This window comes from Chroicocephalus ridibundus, chromosome 3 (genome assembly GCF_963924245.1).
Source record: "Chroicocephalus ridibundus chromosome 3, bChrRid1.1, whole genome shotgun sequence".
Taxonomy (NCBI): domain Eukaryota; kingdom Metazoa; phylum Chordata; class Aves; order Charadriiformes; family Laridae; genus Chroicocephalus; species Chroicocephalus ridibundus.
The window spans coordinates 23491188-23516814 of record NC_086286.1 but is presented as its reverse complement, the minus strand read 5'-3'; the positions used below and the strand labels follow the sequence as shown (position 1 = coordinate 23516814).

The window sequence follows — 25627 nt, the reverse complement described above, 5'->3', positions numbered from 1 at the left end:
AAGTGTGCAGATTTAAAACTAAACAAAAGTTTTAACGGTAAATTCTTGGATCTGTACTTCTACCTGGAATTGTGTGCATCTGAACTTGGGAAGGCAGGGGAAAGGCTTTCAGCACTTCTCTGGGCAACTTAATGTCTTTTACTGATCTAAAAAAAAAAAAAAACCAAACCAGATAAAGAAACCTAAGGATGTGAATGAAAAAATGATGTGAAAGCTTTGTAAATTTTGAAAGGGCTCTCTCATGGAGGAAGGAGGTAGAGGTTTATACTGACCTTTAGTTTCCAGAATGCAAGAAAAGGCAGGGATAGATGAACTAGAATTTGGCAGATGAACTAGGACAAAGGGCTAACAGAGCTGCCTAAGATTCTCATCTACACGAAGCAAATTAACATGCCATGTACAAAATCTCCTTTCCTATGACAAGATGTGGCTGCACGTGCAAATGGTCCTGCGGTACCTATACCACTGTGCTTGCCGGGGGAGGGCAGTTAGGGAAAGCTTTCCTTAGAAAGGCGAGCTAGGTCAGACTTCAGTCCCTTCGGTGGCTCTTGAGCAAGAACAGTAACATGAACGTACAGATACTTTCCAGCTTTCATCTCTGTCTTGCAGGCTCTATTGTGAAGAAGAAAAAGATCCAAAGCGCCGTTCGTGTCAAACTGTGCTAGCAGAGGCGTTGGACGTAGTAGTCCGCTCCTTTGCACCAATTCTTCCTCACTTGGCAGAGGAGGTTTTCCAGCACCTCCCTTATAAGAAAGGTAAAGCACATGTAATTTCTAAGGACTTCTCTTAGTGCACTGTTTAATTGCACAGCTAAAAGGAATGCGAATACAGAGATATGCCATTCTTTTTTATTTGTTTACACTAAATTAAAAATTCCTTTGCTTTGCTTTCAAGACTCAGAGGGTGTGTTTCGTACTGGATGGATTAACGCAAGCTCAGCGTGGAAGAAGCCTGGCATTGAGGAAGCAATAGAAGGTGCATGTGCAATGAGGGACTCTTTCCTTGGGTCCATCTCTGGGAAGAATGCTTTGGAATATGAAGTTGTCATTGTAATTGAGCCTGGATTGCTGTTTGAATTAATGGAGGTAAAAAATGCAACTAAGAGTAGTGTCATCTGTGCACAAAGTACTAATTTCTGTAAACTTTCTTCTGCTTTGCACTTGACAGAAAATCACAGAACAGCTGAGGGTGGAAGGGGCTGCTGGAGAGTGTGTAGCCTGAGCCCTGTGCTCAGGCTGGCTCAGCTACAGCAGGTTGCCCAGGACTGTGGCCAGTTGGATTTTGAATCTCTCCAGGTCATCCAGGATGCTGCTGGCCTTCTCTGGGCCAGCGTATTGCTGGCTTACGGTCAGCTGCCCTTCTCTGCTCAGCTGCCTTCCAGGCAGTTGGCCCTCAGTGCGTACTGGTGCCTGGGGCTACTCCTCCCCAGGGCAGGACTGGGCCTTTTGCTTTACTGAACTTCACGAGAGAGCTGCTAGGCTGCTTCTCCACCCTGTTGAAGTCCCTCTGAATGACAGTGCAGCTCCTCCGAGCACTGTATTATCAGCAAACTTACTAAGGGTGTGCTCTGCCCCCAACATCCAGGTTATTCATTAGTGGGTTAAAAGGGTCGTGGACCTCGTACTGACCCCTGAGCAAGTAAATTAGACTCTTGGTTCAAGTTATCCACTCTGGTTGGGAACCACTGTCTCTGCATTCATTTTAAAGAGCTTGCAGTGGTAGATAGCTGGTTTGATGCTGGATTTAAATGTAATCTTACATATGCATTTATTTAGGCACACATGTATGTGTAACAAACTTGTGCTGCTTTCCTGACAAGGCTATGGCAGCCATTGCAATCACATACACATTAATTCTACTTTTGCTTTAACGTTTTTAAGGAGGAGGATGCTGAGGAACAAAAAACAGGTTGCAAGCCTGAAAATTACCTCTCTTCCTCCCTAGGCACTCCAGGCTGAAGAAACTTCCAGTGTTTCACAGCTGAATGAAATAATGATGGCTTCCCAGACAACCCTGCTGAGTGAGCTACCTAAAGAAACACCTGCAGATGCAAACATCATCAAAGGGACCTTTCTGATTAACTTGGGAGGTAAGAGAACTATTCCAGAGGGACAGCTGTGCTAAGCAGCTGGTTCTTTTCTGCACTACACCGTACTTTGTTATTTGCTTCGTATGTAGAGTTGAGTATACGCATTGCACCTACCCCATCTCAGTGATAATGCTTGCTTTAACAGGTGGCGATATCCGTGAAGAATCTTCATATGAAGTTATAGCCCTACCCATTGCCAAAGCAAAATGCCCTCGCTGCAGGAGATACACTTCTGATTCCTCAAGCACTCCCTGCCCACGGTGCCTGAAAGTCCTGGCTGGAAAAGGGAGCACATGAAGATGAAGTGCCTGGCCACAAGCTGCTCCAAAGTCATGAGTACTGAAGTACACAAAAGCAGTGGCTTGCCAGACGGTCTGTGTACCAAAGCCTGTAGAAGCAGATGCTTAAGCCCCAGCCTCAGCAGAATTATTAGGTGTTTTGGGGGGAAAAAACCTTATGTGTGTATATATATACCCTTAACTCTGTATATCACTTTTCAGCTTAATAAAAAGGTTGTTTCAAAATAACTGACCAATTTACTTGGTTTAGCAACCTGCATTCTTTTGAATTTCACTTCCCTACCAGTGAAACAGCTATCATTTAGTTTTGACCCTGGCACCAGTTAGTTCTGCAGAACCTCCCCTAGAATGTCTACTCCTCTTGTAAAACAGAAGAAGAAAAGGTGGTAACTACCCTTCCCTAAAAAGAAGGAAAAAACCACAACGAAACCTCAAATTTTATTTAATCAATTTACACAAATCCACAGCAAATTAGACACAAAATAGCACTATATACAGAGTATTACTTACAATACATTACAGATTGGATTGGTGTAGTGTGTCAGCTCTGACATGATACTCAGTGACAGGAAAATCCTTTCCACAGCTGTACCAGGATACAGGAATGGAATGCAACTAAGAAACATTTTTGGGTTTTCTCAGGTTCCATGATGACCAAATCTCCAGCATCCTCCTTTTTGCAGAAGTTTGAAGTGCTGTGAGGCAAGATGGTAAAGTCACCCTAGATGACAGCAGCACATACTTCAGAAAGATAAGACCAAATTCTGTCTCCAGCAAGGCAGAACACTATGAATGCTTCTTACATGTAATGCAAGAGGAACAGGTTACAAGATGGAGCTAGTAATTTCGGCTGACTCCAAGACAAAAAACAGTTTGCACAATTTCATTTTTCACTCCTGGCTTCTGTACTAACTGATGCAAGATAATCATGTTTAATACTACTCCCATAGTGAAGATACTATATGATTCCCTGTAGGTACCATAAGTAAAAGTGTGTTTTTTAAGGCTAAAGTACTCAGTTCTATGGATCCTCAGTGAAGCTGGGTCAACTGTTTTGACTACAAGTTAATATGTGCAGAGATTTATAGCATACTACATCTTCTACCATGATAAGATAGGGGAACAATCTTAAAATAAGACATTCCTTGTCCTACTTAAACTCCACAGAGCTTAATAATAAAGGAGAGGGATGTAAATCCAGTTCTAGCGAAAGCCCAGCACCCTAGAGACAATAGCGGCAGGTCTGGACTAAAAGATGTGTCCACAGTTGTGTCTGGAGAACTGGATTCTCCTTCCCAAGCTGTTTCTAATGTGGGCTGTTCTCCCTTTGCGTACGGCCCCAGCTCATTTCATCCTATGTCTAGTGCAGTCGTCACTGTCACATCTAATGCAGTTACAAGGTGTGAGCCCAGCAACAGCTCCGGCTTCTGAAAAAGCAGCGTTGGCTTTGCACGGTAACTTCAGAGACTGAAGTTTTTCCTCAGGTGTAGTTCTACAGCTTGTTTTGCAAAACAAATCCTACATGGAACATTGAAAGTGCAGCAGTTACTGACAGCATGAGATACAGAATTTCACAAGATGTGATTTGGTAAGTGGACTAAAACTGCTGTCAAATATACCTAGTTTAGACTACCGCAAAAAGCACTCAAGTCAGAAATAAATAACAAAGCGTTTCAGCTACTGACAAGAAACTAAACATCTTTGTACTAGTGCAGAATTTAAAATCTACTCCAATTTAAAGTTACCGTCCGAAATTCTGGGATGGGGAGCATCGTTCTCTTTGTTGTTTAACAAGAGCCACACGGAAGTTTCTTTCTGTAAGAAACACAGCCTCCCTGCGTGACACCATGCATTCTGCTGCTACACAGCAGAACCGCGCTAACCCAGAACGTCACGATGGGATGGCTTCCACAGCCTCCACCAGGTTCAAGGCAAGGCTGTACTGCCCATGATTCTCCGGTAAGTGCTCTATGACTTTGTTAATTAGTTTAGCTGTTGTTGCAATTGGCACTTCTACATTTTGAAGTTCCTGGGGGTCCTGTATAAAGGAACAAACACAGCATTAGAGTAATTTTACAGATGATCATCTGCATATAAGCCCTCCTGAACTTGTATAAAACAGATTACTAAGGTTAATTAACTCAAGTATGCTGATGCTCTGAGCCATGACGCTGCTTTACCTTTCATGAAACAGAACTAGCACCAGGAAAATGAGAACAAATTCTTGTTTCCATTAGTAAGAAAGGGCCACTCAGACATAATCTCTCTTTCGGTGAACGCAAGCTTCTGAAAAATCAAGCTGTTTTCCTAAATTGAGCTTAACTTACCATAGCTTTGAGCCAAGTACAGAGTGTTGGAGGCAGCCTGGCAAGGAGTTCCATTCCCTCCTTTGTCTGCACATGAAGTAAAGTGAAGGCCAGTCTCTGTCCAGCCAGTATGAGCAGCTGCGACGCAAGCACTTCTTTGTCATTCACCTGAAAAAAGGCCTGAAAATAGAAATATATAAGGAACTAGAAACCATTTATGCATGACACAGCTCATTTACCTGGAGGCTTGAAAAGCTGTATCAAAAGAAGCTTCTCTATACTAAAAGGACAATAGTTTTGAGACTGTTTCTGGTGTTACCTGTTACTGTAATAAAGCATATTATTAAAAAGCTTCAGAACAGCAGAGGAGTGAACAAAGAGAATTACTCTGTACTTTACATAGTGATTAGCATAAGCATACGCTCAGCAACATACTCTTAACTTCCATCTAATCTCATTTGCTTTTCCCCTAAAGAAAGGGAAGGATTTTCTTGTCCAAGGACTAGTAAAATTTTCTTAAAAGAAGAGATTCCTGAAATTATCAAATATAGTAAAATAAAGAAGGCTGTACTGGTTTAGACCAGTAGAGTGACGCCCTATAATGTTTCCACTAGTTGCTATATGCAGATTCTTGTCGGGAAGAAGGAAAAATGAGGGTAATTACTGGTCTTTTCCACCCTGGGGATTTTTTGAGCCTGATAATACTTCCCTAACCCTTCCAGGTGTTGAAATAAGTGAAAAAAGTAATTTTATCAGAACATCTGACATAATGCTGTATTGATTTAAAATCGTTAAAAGCTGTTATTACCTCTTCACCGAGATGATCCATCCCATAACTATACAGTTCACAGACATAATGCCTTTTGACCACATCCTCAGAGATTTGAAGATACTGAGCCAGGTCCGCAGCCAAAGTTGGCCAATTCTTCCCCTTTTCAAAAGGAAACAATTCCTCTTCTGAGACTTCTTTGGCCTTTTGTGATGAACATAGTGCTTGAACAGCAGAGCTCACAACTTTAACCAAGAACTTGAAAGCAAAAATTGCAGGTTACTTCAGTATTATTTGAGATTTTAGAAATTCAAGAACTTCTAACAAAACTTAGACCTACCTGTTGTCGTATGGATAACACATTTGGATCCATATCCCCACTAGGTAGCAGCTGAATTGAAGTAAGGTCTTTGAAAAATGCATTTTTGCCCTAAAATTGAGCGCAAAGACAGGCCTCAGAAATACAGGGGAATAAAAATAATCCATTTGATCCAATACTAAGAAGCCTACTAAATCCGCACAGCATTAGAGGACTAAATAATTTTCTCGCCAGCAGGAATGAAGTGACAGTCTACGCCAGTACTTTGTGTTTAAATTTTTTCAGAATTGTAGTGTGGTAGCGCTAGGAGGAGGAAAGCTCAGTTTGTGGTACCTGGTTTGTATCGGGGTCGAGCTCTGATTGGAGATATACTGCATTTCAAATGCAGTGACCTTTTCTTTTCTCTATTTTTTTTTTTTTTATTTTTTAAGTGGTTTATATGCATTAAATGACAAGCTGTTTATTCTCTTCAAGATGCTCAGAATTCTGGAATAATCATCAGCAATAATGGATACAACAGTGACACTAACATAACGTTTCTGACCTTAAATATTTATGTTTTGTCTGATCTGGCACTTCTCAAAGCAACTAGAACAACTTGTCATTCAGTGCTTTTACCATGCAGTATTTTCAGGCCAGCTAATTATTAAGGAGGAGATTTTCATGCATCTGAGGTCACTACGAATCTTTTATTCATGAGGAAAAGCACCAAGTTTGGGTCTCAGCCTGAATTCTGGTGACAACTTCATTAACGCACCACAGTGGACTAAATGTCTTTCATAAAATTATGCATGAACTGCTTAAAGGCTGAAAGCTAGCATATATATTATAAGTGCCAAGAGGAAGGATAGCGATATTAAGATGCGTGCTTTCAAAAGATGTACCTTGCTATCAAACAGCGAAAGAGGCTTCACACTCTTCAGGGAAAACCTCATGATGGCGTACAAGATAGTACATAACACAAACTGGTGTTCAACAAGCGGGTAGTGAATGCGTTTCTGCTCAAGGGCGAGTTCTACTATCGATACTGGTCCTTCTACCGACACCCACGCGTCTTCCGTATCTAAGACAGGAGCCTGCATTTCGTCACTGCTAACATCAGCCTGCCAGGGGAACAGAGAAAAGGAGTCACGCACAAAATGTCACCTGTATTGGCCTTCTACAGAAAAGACACAGTTTTAGTCACAAGCTCTCTGCAGCAAAATGAGAAAGAAAATATCATATTGTCTGGAAGTTCATTACTATTTATCTGAACGGAATGGTACAGAAATTAGCATAACCATATTCTTTAAAATTAAATTTGAATTAATTAGTTCCTTACTTTCTACTGAAAAATTAAAAATTTACCTCTAGCAACGTTTGCAGAAGATCTGAACAGCAGCCAAGAAAAGCTGTCATTGCTGTGTCACCCATACCTACGTCCTGTTAACAAACAGCAGGATTGAAGTTGTTTCAGTTGGAATTGAAACAGGCTTTTATTAGGCCTATGTGTTTGAGAAGACAATTGTTGACATAAAACACATTGTCAAGCCCAGTTTATTAACCTAACATATTTAAAGGTAAACAAATATTCACTGAAGTACAACAAAGAATTAGAAATAAAAGGGGAAAAAGTAGGAATAAAGCTAAATGTAGCTATTTACAATACTGTATCTTGAAAGAAGACCGAATTCCTCAAGTAATCACATCTAGTAAATCTAATTTTCTACACACATCAGTTGTCTTCCAAAAAATTTAAAACTAATGAAGTTATGCATGAAAAATAATAGTAATTTGTGAAGTTATAGTCTCAAGTCTACCTTGTCTAGTATTCATGGTTATACTACTGTTCTAATTTGCTTTGTCAGATAAAGATTAGTTCACATTTCTTAAAATTCATAAGATTTTCTCTAGGACTGCATTTTGAATTTTTCCTCAAACTTTCAAAATCACAAATTAGTACTAAAATTAAGGCTTTTTTTTTTTTCCATTTAGACAAAGGTGGTATTACTTGCCCGTCTGCATAACCTGTCTTTTGGAGCTTTTCCAACCTGTTTAAAAAAAAAAAAAATAAAAATTCAGCACAATAAAATAATTTTCATCCTAAGGTATCCGTTACCCCAAATTTTAACCTTTTATTACTATTTTCCTAATATAAAATGAGAAAATACTTAATTACAGCTGCATAACGCAACACAGTGCGTAGCTTGCTTTCAATGAAAGATTTGACACAGATCATACGATTCAGAAATGAATCACCAATGTCAATAATTAGTTCATCCTTCTTAAAGTCTAGAATTAGAAATAAGGCCCCAAGGTCCCCACTCAAATCTCAAAGGCAGCTAAAATATTCCTAGTGATTTCTACAATACAGAACTAGGGATACAATACCAAGCGTGATATTAGAAAGAAACATTACGGAACAAGGGAAGAGGAACGGAAGAACAAAAGCTCCAGCATATTCACTGAGATGGAGAAAGTCTAGTAAGAAAGTTATTACATGGTTTCCCTGCTTTGCCCATCTGAATTCTTCAGGAGAGAGACCTCAATCATATCCTGTTTAGGAATATTACTCTGAGGTCCAATTTCTACAGTTGAATTGCATGCTGCACATGATGAAGCACATACACATCAGTGGAAGTTCTCTCTTCCATAGCACAAAAAAAAAAATATAAAAGTAATGACCACAACATCATGGCAGAGTCCAAACAACAGCTGAAGTGAGATTCCAGGGTCCTGAATTATAGGATTATTTAAACTCGAATTCAAGCGATCCATCATGCTGTTTCAAAGTCTGAAATCAGTACAACTTTCAGCTGTCACTTCTGGGACTGATTAAGTGCCAACAGACTTGGAAACTGTATTTTTCTGGAAGTTGGTGAGAGAACAGTTGTGTTACTGCTTCTATAACACAAATCTCGAGGACTAATTCTCATCTTTCAAACATACATAAATAACTTAAAAGTTAGCAACATTTGTTATTATACAGTAATGGTTTGAGGTAGCAGATGTGTGCAAAAACAGTTAATAAAAACCTTTATCTCTTATGTGGGTGTTAATCTAGGCAGAAGCATTGGTGGTGTACTTACATAAAGGCATGCAGAAAAACTGGAAAAGAGTTTTTGCAGAAGAAACACCTACTACAACTGTACACAACTGAGCCTATTTGCTGAAAGTAATGAGTAAAATTATATTCTCCAATTCTTACCGAGTTAAACAAAAAGCAAAAGCAGAAAATGAGAGGAGCAAAGGAAAGAAGACGACAAGCCAGCAAATTTTTGAGGGTTTGTTGTTTGTTTTTGTTTTTTTTTTTAAATCACTGTCAACATTTCTTTCTTTTGCATCTGGAATTTTATGCTGAAAAATGCTTAGCTGCTGTTCTACATCAGGAAACCAATAGGCAGATTCCCCTAAAATTTAAACAGATCTATCACTTACTGGCAGCGCTCTTCCTAAACTGCCTTCCAGTTCTAAACAGATTTGTCTAAACAGTAAACAGATCTATTGCATAGTTATAAGCATGAAAAACCTGAAGTTTAGCAGGGACAAAAGACTGCTAAAACCCATAGCAAACAAGCTGCACACTAGAACAGCATCTGATTTACAATGGTAACGACACCTAAAAATGCTCAAACATCCACAAAGCGTTCTGCATTTTGCAAAATAAGAGCTCACAAATGCAAAACTTGCCCCACACCACTTGGAAAAGCCGCTGCTTGTGGGAACCTGAATGTTTCAATGGAAATAACTTGCTAAGAAACAGGCACAGAGAACACGCTTTAAGTTATTTATTGTTTTCTAATTAGAAATTTTATATACACACATACATAGTTTCAAACTATTTCACAAATACTTTTTATTTAGCAATTACAACATAACACTGCGCATAAGTCTTCAGTGCACATCAGCCAGGGCTGATCAGCTGCCTATAGCTGATCATTCCACGGATCTGATATTTTAAAATATGCATGCCTTCATCAATTCCAAAAGATAGCTACACAATAAATCAAATTAAGCAGGGGGGTTTTGATGCTTAAATCAGATATTCCAAACTTAGTTTGAAAAAACACAACAGTGGTTTAGAAATACTAGTTTCACTTTTCAGTTAATAATAAAAATTCATCCTCAAAAATACTGTCACAACATTGCACTCACCTTGTCCATTAGATATGTAGCACAAGAAAGCCTTTTTACTATGAATGTATTCCACATCATCAGAGCGATACCTAGAACAATCACAAATTTGTAAACTCCAAGTGAATAGAAAAGAGATCTTACAGGTATGGAGTGAAAAGCCATGGGCCAGTTCCTTTAACTGGGGGGGGGGGTTTGGAATTTGAAAAAGGTGGTGAATGAAGCAAGAAGGAACTGGCAGTTGTCCTCACCGCTTTATACTAGATTTCAGATTTCTCAGGAGGAAATGCAGTCAGAAGGACAATGAATCATTTGTTAAAATTATTATATTTTGCAGACTGGGTTAAACACTATAGATACACAGAAACTTTGGTGGTAAGCATGAAGGTTTAAGACTAGTGCTTTAGGCAGAGTGCACTTATTTGCATATATAGCCTACAAAAAGGACAACTGTCATCACATTCACTAAAACAGTGTATCAAGAAATGCATTAAAAGTAATCGACTGCAATAAGCATGTGCCACTATTTAAATGCAAATAAAAAAAATTCAGAGTAATTGTATTTTAAAATATTTTTTAAATACATTAATTTTATTTAACAAACTTATTTTCATGTTTCTAATGGAAACAGTTTCAACATGAAACGCAAAAGCTTGAACGTCAGCAGAAAGTTTTGGGGTTGGTTTTTTTTTTTTTTAGACAAAATGGCCATCACTACTACAAATTACATGTATTTATACTAGTCAACAAACAGTCATTTATTCTGTTGTTTTACACTATCAACAAAGATCAAGTTTAATAATAGCTTCATACTTACCATGCTGAACATGAGCATTAATGATGCATCTCAGATGATCTATAGACCTAATGAGAAAACATGCTTCCTTATGTAAAACAAAAAAGTAAAAGAACAAGTTATTACATTATTCAAAACTTAGTTTAAATGTAAACTATTAATTCTTAAAAGGCTCTGGCAGACCATTTTAAAGCTACTATTTTTTGACAGTTACAAAACTTGTAAGTTATTCTGATATTGCAATCTTCTCTGCTACTATCTGACAAAAATACATGTGTATGTGGCAAAGTGTGTTTCAGTAATCACTGAATCAGTAATCACACATTGTGATTTCAGGACTATTTTCAGGGCTCTGGTTTAGTATATGTACTGTTAACATAGCCTTTGCTGAAAGGTACCTCCAGTGACTACAGTAATTTTTCAAATACAGAATCCATTTGAGCTAGAAACATTAATTTTTACTCCATTTCATTATGATGGACTAAGTTTTTAACAGTCTCAAACGAACAATCTGTTCTACAGCAAGGCGTTACGTTGCACAGATCTAAGGAGTGCTAATTTCAATTTTGATATCATCAGAACTTAGGATAACATTTTCAAGTATTAGCAAAGCTATAGGACAACAGTGTAGAAAAGGATTTTTTTTTTGTTCTTTCTCCTGTGACAGTTCCCAACAGGGAATCTAAGAATATTCAAGTACCCTATCCTTCCTCTTGAAATGGAATGAATTCTGCTCTAACAAATTTAGTATTCTGTGATCTGTTTTGGTATATCTAGAACAGAAAAAAGGTTCATCGCTATTTTCCAGTACTTGACTGTATTTTGTGCAAGTACAAAACAGTTTAAAAGCCTCTTCATGCTGCTTATTTGAATCCACACTTCCACTTTTGAGAATCTGATAGCTTAGAAACATACAGTTGTGTCTTTCCTTGGGACCTGCATTCAAGTTCTCAATTCAGTTTCTGCTTTCCGCTTACCACAGAAAAACTGTAACTAGCGTGCTTTCAAAGTCAGTCTTCTGCGTGAAAGTTTTTATGAACTATTATAAACTTGTGAAACTGCTTCGATTGAGTTGTTCTTAACCGTTATTCCCCGCAAATGAACTTCTTTTACCTCTGGGTCCTTATTCCACTGCACCACATATTCCCAACAGCAATGTGCATGGAGTACATCCACTTCAAGACTACAGGGAAACTGCTGATACGCTAGTTGCAGCAGCTCTAGAAAAAGAAAATCTGAAGTTACAAGACAGATCTTTTCCTACTATAATTTCTATTACTTCACAACAACTAAAATATCTAAAATCTCTCTGCAGACATTTAGAATTCAAAAAATTCACGTTATTTTCTTACCTAGGATTGTATCCAAGCCTGCATCTGCTTCTGATTCCTCAAGAAAGATATTAGTGTGTATTTCTACAGATTCTTCAGTACTATCTGTATTGGTTTTGCATTGGGCCAAATTCAGTACAAGAGGACTGAAGCCTTGCTTAAAAACCCACTTTGCTACAGTGTCAGCAATACCTCCTAGGACATTAAAAAGAAAAATTGTAAAAAAATGATACGGTATAGTCAATGTATCCCACAAGATTTATGGTCCAGAATTGAAGGACAAGTGGAGACACGGGATTTTTAACTAATACTGTTAATTATATAAGGAGAACTTTGCCAATTAGAAAACTTCCTAATTAACTGATTAGAGGTTTACAATGCAGTCTTTACAGTAATACTCTTTTACAATTTTAAAACACTATTCTACGTGATTTGCATTGGTTTTTAAATTAAGGAAAGTAACCAGCAGAACAAATTCCGGTGCAGCACATACCATAAATTAAGATAAGGATGACTCGGAAGTCTATTAGAAAAACAATCAACCACCTTTCCAAGAGAAAAAAAATGTACCTTTTCCAGCTTCAAGCAATTTCTTTACAGAAAGCCTGCCCAAAGGCTCAGTCTGGAGTGACGAAACTCTTTTCGTCTTTTTGCTCACTTTGCTATGCAGTAGTGTTTGAAGTATCAGACAATCTTCTAGCTGTTTTAGCAAAAGTTTCCAATATTCAGTATCAAGGGAAAGTGCTTCCCAGGATTCTGTGTCCGAACCTACAATTATTTGGGAAAACTAACAGAACATATGAACTGTTTTAGGTCTGTTCACGTAAAGTAGCACAGTTTTGTCTAAAAATATGCGTAGTATTAAAATGGAAAGCTATATCCTAAGAGCTACTGCATTTTAAAGAATAATTTAGTTCAAGATATGTACATTAACTGTTATGCAAACATCAATTAATATCTGACAGTGCTCACAGAAGGCACAGATTCTTAATAAGAAACATAAGGAAATAAAAGGACCCGAAAGGTCATCTTGTAGTCTCATTTTAAAGTTAATATTTAGTTGAAAAGTGGATTAGAACCCTTCAAAAAAGATTTAATTCTAAGTCCTCCACTATATACACGTTTCCTACACATAGGATGAATCCACCTACATTTCAATTTCCTACCATATTAAAAAATATGTATCATGCACCCAAAAGCACTGCATCACAACACATTACAGTTCTGTGTATTATTTTGATCATTTTCATGTTTATCAGCAAATGCTCTGCCAGGAAGCCCAAAGAATCTTTCCAGTAGGGTGCAGATCTGATTTTTAGCTTTGTGCATCAAAACAGCAAACTCAGAGTTCTCAGAAGCCTGGCCATTAACAGTGTTAGGCTTAAACCAAAGGACTGGGTGGGCAGGGGGAGAGATAAAAGAGATAAAAAGGAAGTTTTGAGGGAAATAAAAGAATAAAGTAACAGCCTTAAGAGTAGAAGAGAAGGTGACAAAGGAGATAGCATATAGGTAAAGCATAATATGTTGCAACATACCAACATTCCTATTTGGGCAACACTAACAATTTTAATATACGCAATTGCAATAGTTAAGGTGAAAGTGCAAAAACACCAAAACACTTCCCAGTAATCTAGTTATAATTTATAAAGGCAGTCTATTTACAAGACTGAATATCACCTAAACCCCATCTAAGCAGTAGAATACAAATATGCCTACTGCTATTTAGGAACGTAGTAACTTTTCCCATTTTGAATGGCAATGCTGTGTGAAATTTCACAGTGTTAATCATAACTTCGTGAAAAGATAATTATTGCCAAAAACCACATCACCTTAACAAGTAAAGTATAGTAACATAAGGGCTAAGAAAATTCACCAGTATATTAAAAAAAAAAAAAATCAATCCAAACTGCATTGAAACAGGTTCACCACCCAAAGTTCAGTCAACTTCTCAAATTTATACGGAAACTGCGTAGGCTTTGTCAACATCATTTGGAGGAGAGATTTTAGAGGAAAAACTCACTGTAGAGTTCCCATCACATATTTAAGTATGTTCAGCAAACAATTCCGATATATCATTCATTCACCTTGGCACAATATTCTTCTAATTCAAATACAAGTTTTCAGGTCTGCAGGATGGCATGCTTGTGCCCATGTCAGAATGGCAACAAATGTGATAGAATAACAAGGATTCAAAGACAGCAGTTTTCATAGAACTGATATGGTAAATAAAAGGGGGAGGTCCAAGATGCCTTACCTTTTTCTCTGTCACACTGTCAATTATCTGTGCGGTTACAGAATGTCCAACGTGAGCTGATAACAAGGCAGCTGCATTATTTTCAGACTGAACACAAGCTGTACGCATTTGCTGCCACCAGGGGGAAACCGACTGAGTGTCCCATGACTCGTCTATAGCAACTGTAGAGAAAGGGAGTCATTGAGTGTTAAAACTTCCTGCAACCAACCCTGAAAGCATCACATGAATTAATACAGCTTATATTAGGAGCAATTTCCAATCACTCTACATAATCGTTTTCTAGATTTGTAGCACACAATTCCTAGATTATAACTCAAATTTAAAATAAAGATCAGAACGTACATTACTTGTTCTCCAAGTTTCATTTGTAGGAAACAGGCAATAGACCTAAATCACCAGGTAGTAAAACCTGCTGCATGCCTACTAGATCTAAGGAATGTTACCAAATGACACTTAACAATGCAGACAGCTTCTTTTGTGACTTCAAGATGCCACACATATTCAATGCACTCAAGCCGGCTCTCTTCAGGCTACCTTGTGTTCAGCACAATTAATTTATTCATACAACAGCAGGTGCTTATTCAAGCTTCCAGTTTCAAGCTGATAATGGTGCCCTATGGTGAACTAGGCATAGGGGAACGTGGCACAGACACAACCATTGCAGCTCTGTGGGAAGCAGGAGAATCAGTATTTATTCATTACACAACTTACCCCAAATAATGGCAAGTTGACTTTATAGAGTAGCCCGCAAGTTACAGAGATGTTCAATATACAACTGCTGCTAGAATAATGGCATCTCAGTGAGTTAAAGCAACTTGAAGGACTTCTGAGAGCCAGTCAGCACAAGGGAGAGGGGCGGGAATATACACCCCAAAAAGGGAGGGGGGAGCCGGACAGCCACCTTCTGGTGCCAAACAGGAGTTGTGTCAACTTAGAGGAGAATGAAACTGCAGGCCACGAAGAAAGCCTTTAATTGTCACACTCTTCAGATTGTGACTGTATTTTTAGTTAGTTCATCGACAGGCAACATTTAGCTCTGTTACATAATTTGTGAGGGGGAAAAACCCTAAGTGATAACATAAACTAGACAGAGTAACAGATTATTAGCAGTTTTGTTTAAGTGTTCCAAATGCACATTTCACCTTTCATTTTGCTCAGAAGTGACAGCATAGTGTGAAGGCAACTGACAGAATCTGGTTTGTCTAGAATATGTTTTTCCTTGGAAAGCCATAAATTGAGAAGGAGTGACTGTTAAAAAAAAGAGAATATGGAATTAAAGCAATGGAATGAAACTCTAATATCGCAATATACCCGACGCAAACACTTTCTCGAACTAATTTTGTGTCACAGAGCAGAAGTGTTATATCCATGAACCCTTACTGTATGTACATAGAAAGTTAAAAACGTATTGCATAAGGCATTCTATGGCAGACTTTGAAATCAAACAATACAATCTATACCATTCATTTAGGAAGATACCTTAGAAAACACCCTCTTTTGAAGGCACAGCCAGCTAATACCAGTATGTTAGCCATCTCAAATTGGTAAACATTAGTAGTTATTAATATTACAGCTGAAAATCTTAACACAGGCAAGTAATACTGAAATAGATATTTCTATCATTACACAGTGGATGGAAGTAGCAAAACAATAAAATTACATGCAGATTAAAGATAAAGATGATTGCCTGAACGCTACTACTGATTCTAAAAAATTTACTTTTACTGCTTTTCAAACTTCCTTGCTTGCAAAAAGGAATTACAACAAATGTATCAGTATCTGAAATGAACTACTCTCATAATTTTTGCTTCCTTGTAGAAGAAATCTTCAGCAAATCTTCTTGTAGTCCCTAAATGCATACCCTAGACATCCCCACTAGAATACCCACATTTTCTACTAGAATATTTTCTTTTTTATTTTCCTTTGACATCTCTTAAGTGGGAAATAAAATATGAGCACCTAAAGAACTGAACATGGGGATATTTGAACACAGCCTGAACACAGCATTAATCTAATGATCAACATTCAGAATTTTTCCTTTCAATGTTTTGTTTTCAAAATACTAAATCAAAGTTTTAAATTATGTAATAAATATCTTACCAACAAGGTCTGAGGGCTAAAACCTGCCGATTCCAATGCATGACACATTTCCTCTGTGGAACTCTCCCCACACAAACACTTCCAGAAGAAAAAGCTGCCTGAAGCAAAAATTATTTGACATTATGAATGACATCTAAAGCCACAGCCTCTCCCCTTACACTTATATGAAAGAGCATCTATTGATCAGGTCCCACTGAGTCCGATACTAAGGACTAACTTACATCCAGGATATCCTGATGGTTTACCCTTAGTGGAGAAGGTGGTTCATTACAAAGGATACAAGTGTTTCTCCCACTACAGGAGTCATACGGAAAACGAATTTATAACAAAACAAAGGTTATTGTATTGCTTGGATTACACATTTTGCTCAACTCAAAGAATGGCTTGAAGTGTCAGACAAGTTTATCCATGAGTAGCCCATAACTATGTGGCAGCATGTTGTATTTTTTACAGCAAACTAGTGGTACTTCAACAAACTAAAAAAAACCACAAACAATTACATAATTCATACCTTACCAGCACGACAAAAACTGCGAGTGTCCATCTGGGCAGAGGAAGATTGGAAAAACAAGATCTTCAAGAAACTATCTAAACTGCTCAGCATGCCATTTATGTTTCAATTATACTTGTTTACAGCTGAGCACCCTAATAAGTTACTGGTAATCCCTATTCAAGGGGGTGGGGAGAAGAGTACTCCTACTCCAGTTTTCAAATCAAGTATAGTGTTATGGTAGAGAAAAAGAAAATTTTAAGATTACTTAGAAACAGCCTTTGACCTTCATACAGATGAAAGCCAAGCTCTTCTGCCTAACTTTTCAATCCCAGTTCCTCTCAAAGTCTGATGATTAAAGCCAAAAGAAGCAGAAGGCTACAAAGTGAACACCATATAACACCTGGGCACAGAATTCTGTGTTTGCACCAAAATCTTCCCAGAAAATAAATAATCAAGAAAAATAGTGCCTTTGAGACAGATTTAACTCAAGCTGCTTTCAACTAGTTATTTCCCAAAAGCCCTTCAAGGACAGTCCAGAACAGATTTGCAAACTGAAGGAACTACCAACAATAACCCCCTCCCACACCCCAACAGACACCCCCGTCAACCATAATATTTCAGATCACTTTGTCCAAAACTCTTGCAACTCCACAAATGAGAGTTTTATTTCGTCACCTAATGGTCTTGTGCTGCCTCTGTCAGCTCCCCCATCTCTGAGGCTAAAGTCAGTTCTGTCATTAACTGAACTCTTGAGGTGCTGTGACCACAAAAGAGACAGCGGGCTACAGCTTAATTTACCACTGTTCAACTTAGTGGCGTTAATAAATTAATGCACAGTGATAACATGGCTTTAGGGTGATTATATTCAGAGACATAGTTAATTTGTATTAATATCCATCTACGTAGAAAGACCTGTCCTATGGCTAAATGTAAGAGTCTGGAACTATCACTTTCACATACTACTTCAAGGCAAACCAGCTTGTAAAGGCCCAAATTAACGCTAAAATATTTATACCATCTTAGATTATAATCAGTCTTTAAGTAACTCAACAAACAGTTCAGTAGCTCTTACCTAAAGCCACATATTCTCCGTCTTCCATATTTTTCACATTAATCATGCCCTTTTCATATTCCAAATACTCTAAGAACGTTTTCACAGACAAGACATCATCCTTCTCATCAGCAAACTGAACACTAGTTTGGGTGTCTTCTTTCTTGTAGTTCTCCAATAAAGTTTGGAGCCTATGAAAATCTTTTTCTTCCAGCCGAAGCAGTTTAGCCAAGTCCTTAAAAGCCAAAAAAAAGCACACACCACAGGACTAATGCAAAAGGATGTTTTTCAAAACACGGTAAAAACTAAAAGCCAGACGAGTCAATTTGAACATTAAAAATGTCTTTAAAAAGGGCCAAAATTAAGACCTTGTCTATCTTCATTTTTAAGGACATCAGATACATTTCCCATATTTAGATCCTGCTCATAGTATAACAATTACCCATCAAGCAAACAAGCCTATATAACACCACTCCTTTTATAAATGATATCAAAAGCAAGCCAAATTATGACGCTATTACAAGCAAGTATCAGAATTTGTAATTTCTACTGGTCCCAAAATACCCCTCCAAAACTGAACAAAGTTAAGAATATGCTATGTACTTTGGATAAAGGACTGAAATCAGGAGATCCTGGTTCCATTTTCACTTCTGTCTCAACTTTATGTGACTGCTAAAGAATATTAGGTAGATTAATTACCAGATATTTGTACCAGGGTGGGGGTGGGAAACCAAGAAACAAACCACAACACCATTATAAAACAATTACTTCATTAAAAGTTCCAGGCCACAAAAACATGTAACTTGTTTACCTTCTTATTTTATCCCCAAGGCCTTAAAAACATATTTTTATGCTTAAATCATCACTTGATTCTATAAGAGAATTGAATTTTGAATTTACTCACATTATCTGAGGGTGGAGTTTGTTTCTGTATGCTTTGGGAATTTAGTTTGCTAACAAGTTCATAAAGATGTAACAGCTTTAACTTGTTTGCGCAGAACTGCAGTAGTCCTTCATCCACACACTCAAGTTCTGAGGAGAAATAAAACTGCATTTGAACTTGAATAGATAGTCTGGAATAGTGAAAAACACTCAGCAGCTGCATTTAACTCCTTTATTAGAACTGGAGAACTTATGTCAGTGTAATTTTTTGATGCACTGCTGCTTGCAATATTCATATGTAATTCATAGCAGCCTAAAACAAGATTATTTTTACGAGAATTATCAGAGAAAGAAATCCGGCTCATTTTTAAACTGAAGGAGGTTCGGAACTGAACGAAGTAAAATCTATTGTCTTTTCCTGGTTTAAAGCCAAACTAGAGACTGCCAAAATTTGAAATACAGTGTTTCAAACATATTTTATCAATAATTAAATATCAAACTATAATCTTTTATTCATTACACCAATATTTTAAGCATCCTTGCATCATAAGAGAGCTTGATATCTACCGATAGAAATTCAGGATCATCTCTGCAAGACACCGCCTCTTCTATTTCTACAATCTAAATCTCCGAAATTTCATGTATCTATTGACATTCAAATTTCAGTAGCAATTAAAGCAATCAGAATACAACACAATGTTGAAAAAAACTCTATTCTAACTTATTTGTTTTAAAAGAAAGCATTTTACACAGATCCTAAAAGGACCTTTCTATAGAAGAGATATCTCTGCATAGATCATCTTCACACGAAGCAGCTTCTAAACATGATTTTCTCCCTGCAGACCCTTAAACACTTTTGACAGGTTGCTATCAAAAATTGTACAAACAAAAGACAAACGAAGAGAGCTTGACGCACAGTCACTTGACCTCTTCTTCACAACCACAGCATCTGCTTCACGTTGTGTTTTACCTACTAAGCACAAGTGGAACGACATGCCACTACTCTTCTGAAATTAGAAGGCTGGAACATCAGCTAAGTTTGTTCTTTATTGTGACTGTGAGGAAATAACGTTATGTATGACAATAAGAGATTAATGATGAAAAATATGCACTCAAACAGACCTCAGTAATTACACAGTTCTGTCAATCTCTCTTCAGTGTAAAAGAGCATGTTTCTGGTTTTCTTTGGGTTTTTAGGAGTTCTGTTAGAAATGGATAATGCTAGTGACTTAAAACGTGACACCAAAATTAGGAGGAGAACTGCACATGTGAAGCACTCAATCTCCTCTATCTACTTCAAGAAAATGGTAAAAAGCCAAACACTGATACAAGCGAAAGAAAGATTTCCTCTCAAGGCTTTGAAACTATGAAAATGTGTTGTCACGTTGTCACTGAGGTAGGACAAGGGATACAGCCTTTCTAATTGACAAATGGTTTATTCAAGTCTTCCACACAACAGTGGTAGTGGTTCTTCAACTCCTATTGCTAAAGCCTCATCTTCTAACAAGCTGAAATGAATTCAAGTGATAACAACAACAAAAAAAGCCCAAACAAAACCAATAGACTTCTATTGCTGAGCAGTCCCAACACACGCAAAGGAAGTGGCAGGCACATGCTTCTCCACTCTATTCCTCAATACCCATCTGGGTCTCCTTCTCATGGTTTGGCCTCAGACGGCAATGAAGAACCACATGCCACTCTCTCGAGCTTTCCCAATATGGGAAAGAATCAGAAGAAAAAGACAAAACTCGTGGGTTGAGACAAAGGCAATTTAACAGAACAGCAAAAGAAACAAGAAAACAACAATAATAACAGGGATAAAGGAATATACAAACATGGTTGCGGAACCGCCGCTCACCAACCGGACCCCAGGATGCCCCAGCCTGCTCCCAGCAGCAACTTCCTGCCCCTTCCCCAGGCAGCTCAGAGTGGGCATGGCTCACATGGGATGGAATACCTGTGTCCCTGCCAGAGCCTGCCGAAAATTAACTATCCCCGCCGGAAGCAGGACACTCCTCAAGCACAAAGAATGCTCTCCCAATTTAGAAAGCTCCAAGCGTATCATTTAAAAAAAAAAAAAAAAAAAAAGAAAAAAAAAACCAATGTTGCAGACATCCAGCAACAGGATTTTGAATAGGCAATGACACTTCCCAACATTATCTCTGAAATCTCTTGCAAAACATATGAAATGTAACTTCGGTGAAGTTTACCAAGACAAGATGCTAGGCATCTGGCCAGAGCTCAGATCCTCACTGATAAGGATTTTCTTCACGGATCCAAAGTACCATATCCTTACTGCCTTCCTCGGAGAGAGACAACAAACTAAAACTTCAGGCAAAAGACTGTGAAAGCTCCCTTCTGAAGGAAGCTTTTACCAGATGCAAGTTCTTAGTTGTTTGGGTTTTTTTTTTTTTTATTTTGGAATATAAACACAAGTTATTAGGCACATAGCAAGCATAGCAAAGCATACTTACTAGCAAGCTATTTACAGTCTGTATCAAAAAAAAAAAAAATATGTAGAAGCAACATCCTGTGATATCTAGCAGCAAAACTAAGCAGACCAAGTGTGGTGTCCCTGTGGAACAGAACAGTTCTACAATGGTCTTACAGCACTGCAGACAAAATGCAAATGCCTCTTCATATTTGCAAGATAAATATCCACCTACCTTGTTTTTTTAAATTAACCATTAATGTCTGAGTGATGTCTGTGAGAGATGAAAGTGGCACACGTTCACTTGTCAATATACTTTCCAGAGCCTGTTATGCAGACATTCAAGTGAATTAAACATTTACTTAATTTTAGTGTAAAAACATATGAGGTAAGCCAACAAAGCACAACTTTGACAATGATTTTTTTATCTATATTTTGTCTTCACGTATACTTGTGGCATAATTTGATCCTACAGAAAGGTCAGTTCTCTTTTTATTATTTTGACTTTTACGATGGAAGATGCCTTGGGGAAGTTGCAAGTCAAAATTGATTCCAATCAATATGTTGTAAAAACCCCACTACAAACACACACACACATCAAAATAGTTTAATTATTTGCTTCAAGTAACTCTAGGAAAAAATAACACATTTTGAAAGTTTTTGAAAGATTTAGCACTCTAATCTGATAACGCAATATTTTTTTTTTCCTAGTATTAAAGTATACTGGCTTCTAAATACTCACCTGTTTCTTTGTAGCAGGGTATTTGATATCAAGTATTAATTCCTTTGCTTCAGCTTCAATCAAATCTGCAAACAAAGACAATCACAACTTCATATTTCTTAAATGCATTCTGAAAAGCAAGTCAACCTGCACCACAGTTAAGATGCACACGGGTTCATTTTACAGAGATGAAGACACTATTACAGAAGTTGCCAAAATAAGTTTGGGGAAAATGAAACAAAAATAACAGCTCAGTGGCATCTCCTTCTCCAAATCTGTCTTTTGTAAGAAATATGTATTACTTACAAGAAGAAGGATATCTAGAGTCAAATGCTGAACTCCATTACATAGCATAAAGGTTTGCAAACAGACCAGATTTTACACAAGCACTCAAAGTAGAGTTTAGTTAAAGATTTACATGTCAGACAAGGCTTATACAGCACCCTTGTATGAGTTTGGCTTTTTTTAATAAGGTACAAGATTAAATGCTACTAAAAGATCATAATTCATAGCACATAATTAATGTCAGAATGCACCACAATCATACCTGTGTCTGTACACTTACAGTACAGATAATACAAGAACCATTTGATAGCACACAATCATAAGAAATTATACAAGAGTACCTACCTGGATCTGAGGTTTTAGCTTTGAGTAATGCATTTAACTTCTTCACTAGATGCATATCCTTGGCTCGCTCACTCTTTTTATCACTGAAGGGAAATAATTTTAATCGTATGAGTGAAGAGAACTAAAGTGAATGATTCAGAAAAAAAATATTTTTTACATTATTTATGTTACTTTAAGGTAACATCACATTAATAAAAAATCAAGTTAATGCATACAAACCAATGAGATTATTACCAGAGTACTATTCAGCTTGAGAAGGAAAACCAGAATTGCTCTCTCCAAATAGAAAGTTGATTCCAAAAGCAATAAAGAACTTCATTTGGTTATACAGAGCACAGAAAGTCCTTACCTCAATGCTAAATGGAAAGGTACATGGACAGTTTTTACAGTTCCACAGACTGGATCAACAAGGCATATCTGGTAAGTCTGGGGATGCCATCCCTGACTGGTCACATTGTTTAGACCCATTATTTTATAACCAGGATACAACAATCTGAAACCAACAAAAAACACAGCCTTCACAGTGAAGAACAAAATTAGCAACCTTCCCTTTCCACACACTGAATAAAAAGATGACAAATTTTATAAAGCTAAGGTTTACCAACCACTAAATACTTTTATCAGGAAAGACTGTGGAGTGATGAAACATGACAATATCCCCTTCTATAAAACAACAAGCTGCATTCAGTAGAAACACTGTGAGCGACACAAAAAGTGCCTGTTGGTACTTTCCAGTGTTACCATTGGCACATCCACATATCACTATTGCAGCAGAACAGTCAATATGCCTACCTGCTAACTGTTTCTTACCTACAATATTTCCCCACATTGAAGGCTCCGACCCGAGGCCCCTGCTGTGTGCTCCATACTTCCAGAATGCCTCTCCTTGGAGCATAGATAACAAGGAACTGAGCCACTCTGCTTGGACCTTGTGCATTTCCAAAAGGAGAAAAATCCATCTTCTCAGTTTCCCTCTCATGAAGGTCCTCTACAGTCTGTACCCAACCAACTTCTGCATCACGGTATCCTTTGTGAGAGAAGACAGAAGTTCATTAGTGTACAGCAATTAATACACAATTAGTACACATCACCATCCACTTAATTACTATTCCAGCAGCAAGCTGTCTTAAACTTTGTTTCAAACTGTGCAACTCTAGCCAGTAGCCAGACTGCTGTCAAAAACCATCTCTGGACTATTGACTCAGAGAAGGGCTCACCAGAGGACTCCTCAATGACAAATGCAGCCTCCTGGAATGCTTTGGAAAGGAATAAGTTCTTCTGGGAGAAGCCAGAAAAGAACTAAAACTCATCAGGTCTATGACTCTGCACATTACACCAGTGCAAAAGCTTCTCGAAGAAGTAAGCGTCCAGATTTCTCATGTTTCAAAACAACAAAAAAAGAAGATTTAAGGAAGGAAATTTGCATAACCTATTAAATAGGATATGTAAGTTTTTATTCATATGTTTTCATCATTAACTTGCAATTTTTAGGAACCAAATAAAACTACTCATCTTCCCTCTCTCTCTCTGGGTAACGCAAATACTTTCCGTCATAAAATATTCCTAAACAAAAAAGGCAGAGATGCTCTAATGACACCACTAAACTATGTAATAGTTTAGTAAGTACGAATGAAGACTCCAAACCACAAGTGAAATACTAATCTATACAAAAAGTTTATAGAAAGATATATTGTACCAAGAAGGCTGAAAATTATCCACAACTCAATTAACGAGAAAAGGTATGATCCAAAAGATTTAATTCAATATACAGCTTTGTTTTCTGCTTATTGTAAATATGCGTCTGACTATCAAATAAAGCTTAGGACTCTAACAGTATTTCCTAGATAATATGAAATTCTCAGTAATGAAAAAAAAAAAAGTCCAAGAATATCAGAAAGCACATATCATAGCTAATAAGCTTCAAAATACGAGAGAAGGAGAACGCCCAGTGGAAACATGATTACTCTAGCTATCACACTGTGTGTTGCTCAAGTAGCTGCTATATTAATGACCACTAATCTTCTGAACTGGTAGTGTGGGAGAGAAAGAAGAGATAGAGATTTTCTATCTGTTATTAAAACTTATCTTCCATCTCCTAAAGAGCTGCAAAATTTTATTTAATAGAAAAACATTAAATAGAAAAAAACAGTTGTAACATTAGGTATAATTACAATTCGAGAGCTTAACATCTGCTTTTTTTTTTCCCCTCAAAAAGCCATCAGTTTAGAAGAAACTGAACATTCCCTTCTTGTGCAGTCATCACGATGAAATGAGAATCTAACAAGCTGTATATCTTCTTACTGATTTTTCAAACTTCTGTTTATTTCCTCAGCAGAATTAAAAAAGAAACTAGAGTTCTAGAGTTTATCAAGAGAAAGCATCTTGGAGAATCGAGCTAAAGCTCTTCTGAAAAAATTATTAGGTCTAAAGCTTTCTGTTGGGATACAGTCTGTGAAAAAAAAAAAAAAAAAAAAGAATTAAGAAATCTATACAATACAGACCAAAATTTTACTTTGGCCATATCAGCACTTGAGGAATTGGTAAAACAATATCCTTATGGACTTTATATTACATCTGACTTTAATATTTGATTTGTAGTAACGCTATGTTCTAAATGTACTAAATTCTTAATGTACTAAAGTCTTTCTTAATAATGGAAAAACACTTGGAATTTAAGTCCGAACATAATAAGCCACAGTATTTTGAAGAATATTATTTGCTATACCTTTCCACATGCGAACTGCAAGTCCTCTTGTAACATCCAGTAAAATAACCCTTCCAAAATCATCTGTTACTGCTGCCAAAGTGTTACATGGAGAAAGACATATTCTTTCACCATGGCGACGGGAATCTGGAAGTCCAAACCTAAAAAGAAAAAAAAAAAATCAAGCAAAACCACTAGATACTCTGTTTACTATTTCTAAAGAAAAATTGACAGCTTATAACAAAGTTATGGGTAAAATTGAGAGCAAAGTGTGAAAAAAAGGTTTTGTGCTGTCTACTGGGAGATCTTGTAGGTCTGTTAAAGTCCTACTGAAAACCA

General features: G+C 37.3%; 2 protein-coding genes across 4 annotated transcripts in view; one reads left to right on the top strand and one right to left on the bottom strand.

Moving 5' to 3' along the window:
• The window catches only part of IARS2 (isoleucyl-tRNA synthetase 2, mitochondrial), a 28900-nt gene extending 26284 nt beyond the window's left edge, over positions 1-2616 (top strand). Inside the window, exons 20-23 of the mRNA XM_063328414.1 lie at positions 610-755; positions 895-1085; positions 1945-2089; positions 2235-2616. Coding sequence (XP_063184484.1) covers positions 610-755; positions 895-1085; positions 1945-2089; positions 2235-2386 — 634 coding nt within the window. The 3' untranslated portion in view covers positions 2387-2616. The remainder of the gene's footprint in view (positions 1-609; positions 756-894; positions 1086-1944; positions 2090-2234) is intronic.
• A 197-nt stretch (positions 2617-2813) lies between these two features.
• The window catches only part of RAB3GAP2 (RAB3 GTPase activating non-catalytic protein subunit 2), a 48525-nt gene continuing 25711 nt past the window's right edge, over positions 2814-25627 (bottom strand). For all 3 annotated transcript variants that reach the window (XM_063328410.1, XM_063328413.1, XM_063328412.1), the window contains exons 13-35: positions 25310-25449; positions 23395-23611; positions 22934-23077; positions 22585-22667; positions 21976-22040; positions 21469-21559; positions 18825-18952; positions 17942-18155; positions 16377-16474; positions 15419-15524; positions 14277-14437; positions 12593-12809; positions 12044-12217; positions 11805-11911; positions 10713-10779; positions 9917-9987; positions 7777-7812; positions 7130-7204; positions 6667-6885; positions 5804-5893; positions 5503-5721; positions 4716-4874; positions 2814-4426 (exon numbers count right to left, since the gene is read on the bottom strand). In XM_063328410.1, coding sequence (XP_063184480.1) covers positions 4280-4426; positions 4716-4874; positions 5503-5721; positions 5804-5893; positions 6667-6885; positions 7130-7204; positions 7777-7812; positions 9917-9987; positions 10713-10779; positions 11805-11911; positions 12044-12217; positions 12593-12809; positions 14277-14437; positions 15419-15524; positions 16377-16474; positions 17942-18155; positions 18825-18952; positions 21469-21559; positions 21976-22040; positions 22585-22667; positions 22934-23077; positions 23395-23611; positions 25310-25449 — 3028 coding nt within the window. In that variant the 3' untranslated portion in view covers positions 2814-4279. The remainder of the gene's footprint in view (positions 4427-4715; positions 4875-5502; positions 5722-5803; positions 5894-6666; positions 6886-7129; positions 7205-7776; positions 7813-9916; positions 9988-10712; positions 10780-11804; positions 11912-12043; positions 12218-12592; positions 12810-14276; positions 14438-15418; positions 15525-16376; positions 16475-17941; positions 18156-18824; positions 18953-21468; positions 21560-21975; positions 22041-22584; positions 22668-22933; positions 23078-23394; positions 23612-25309; positions 25450-25627) is intronic.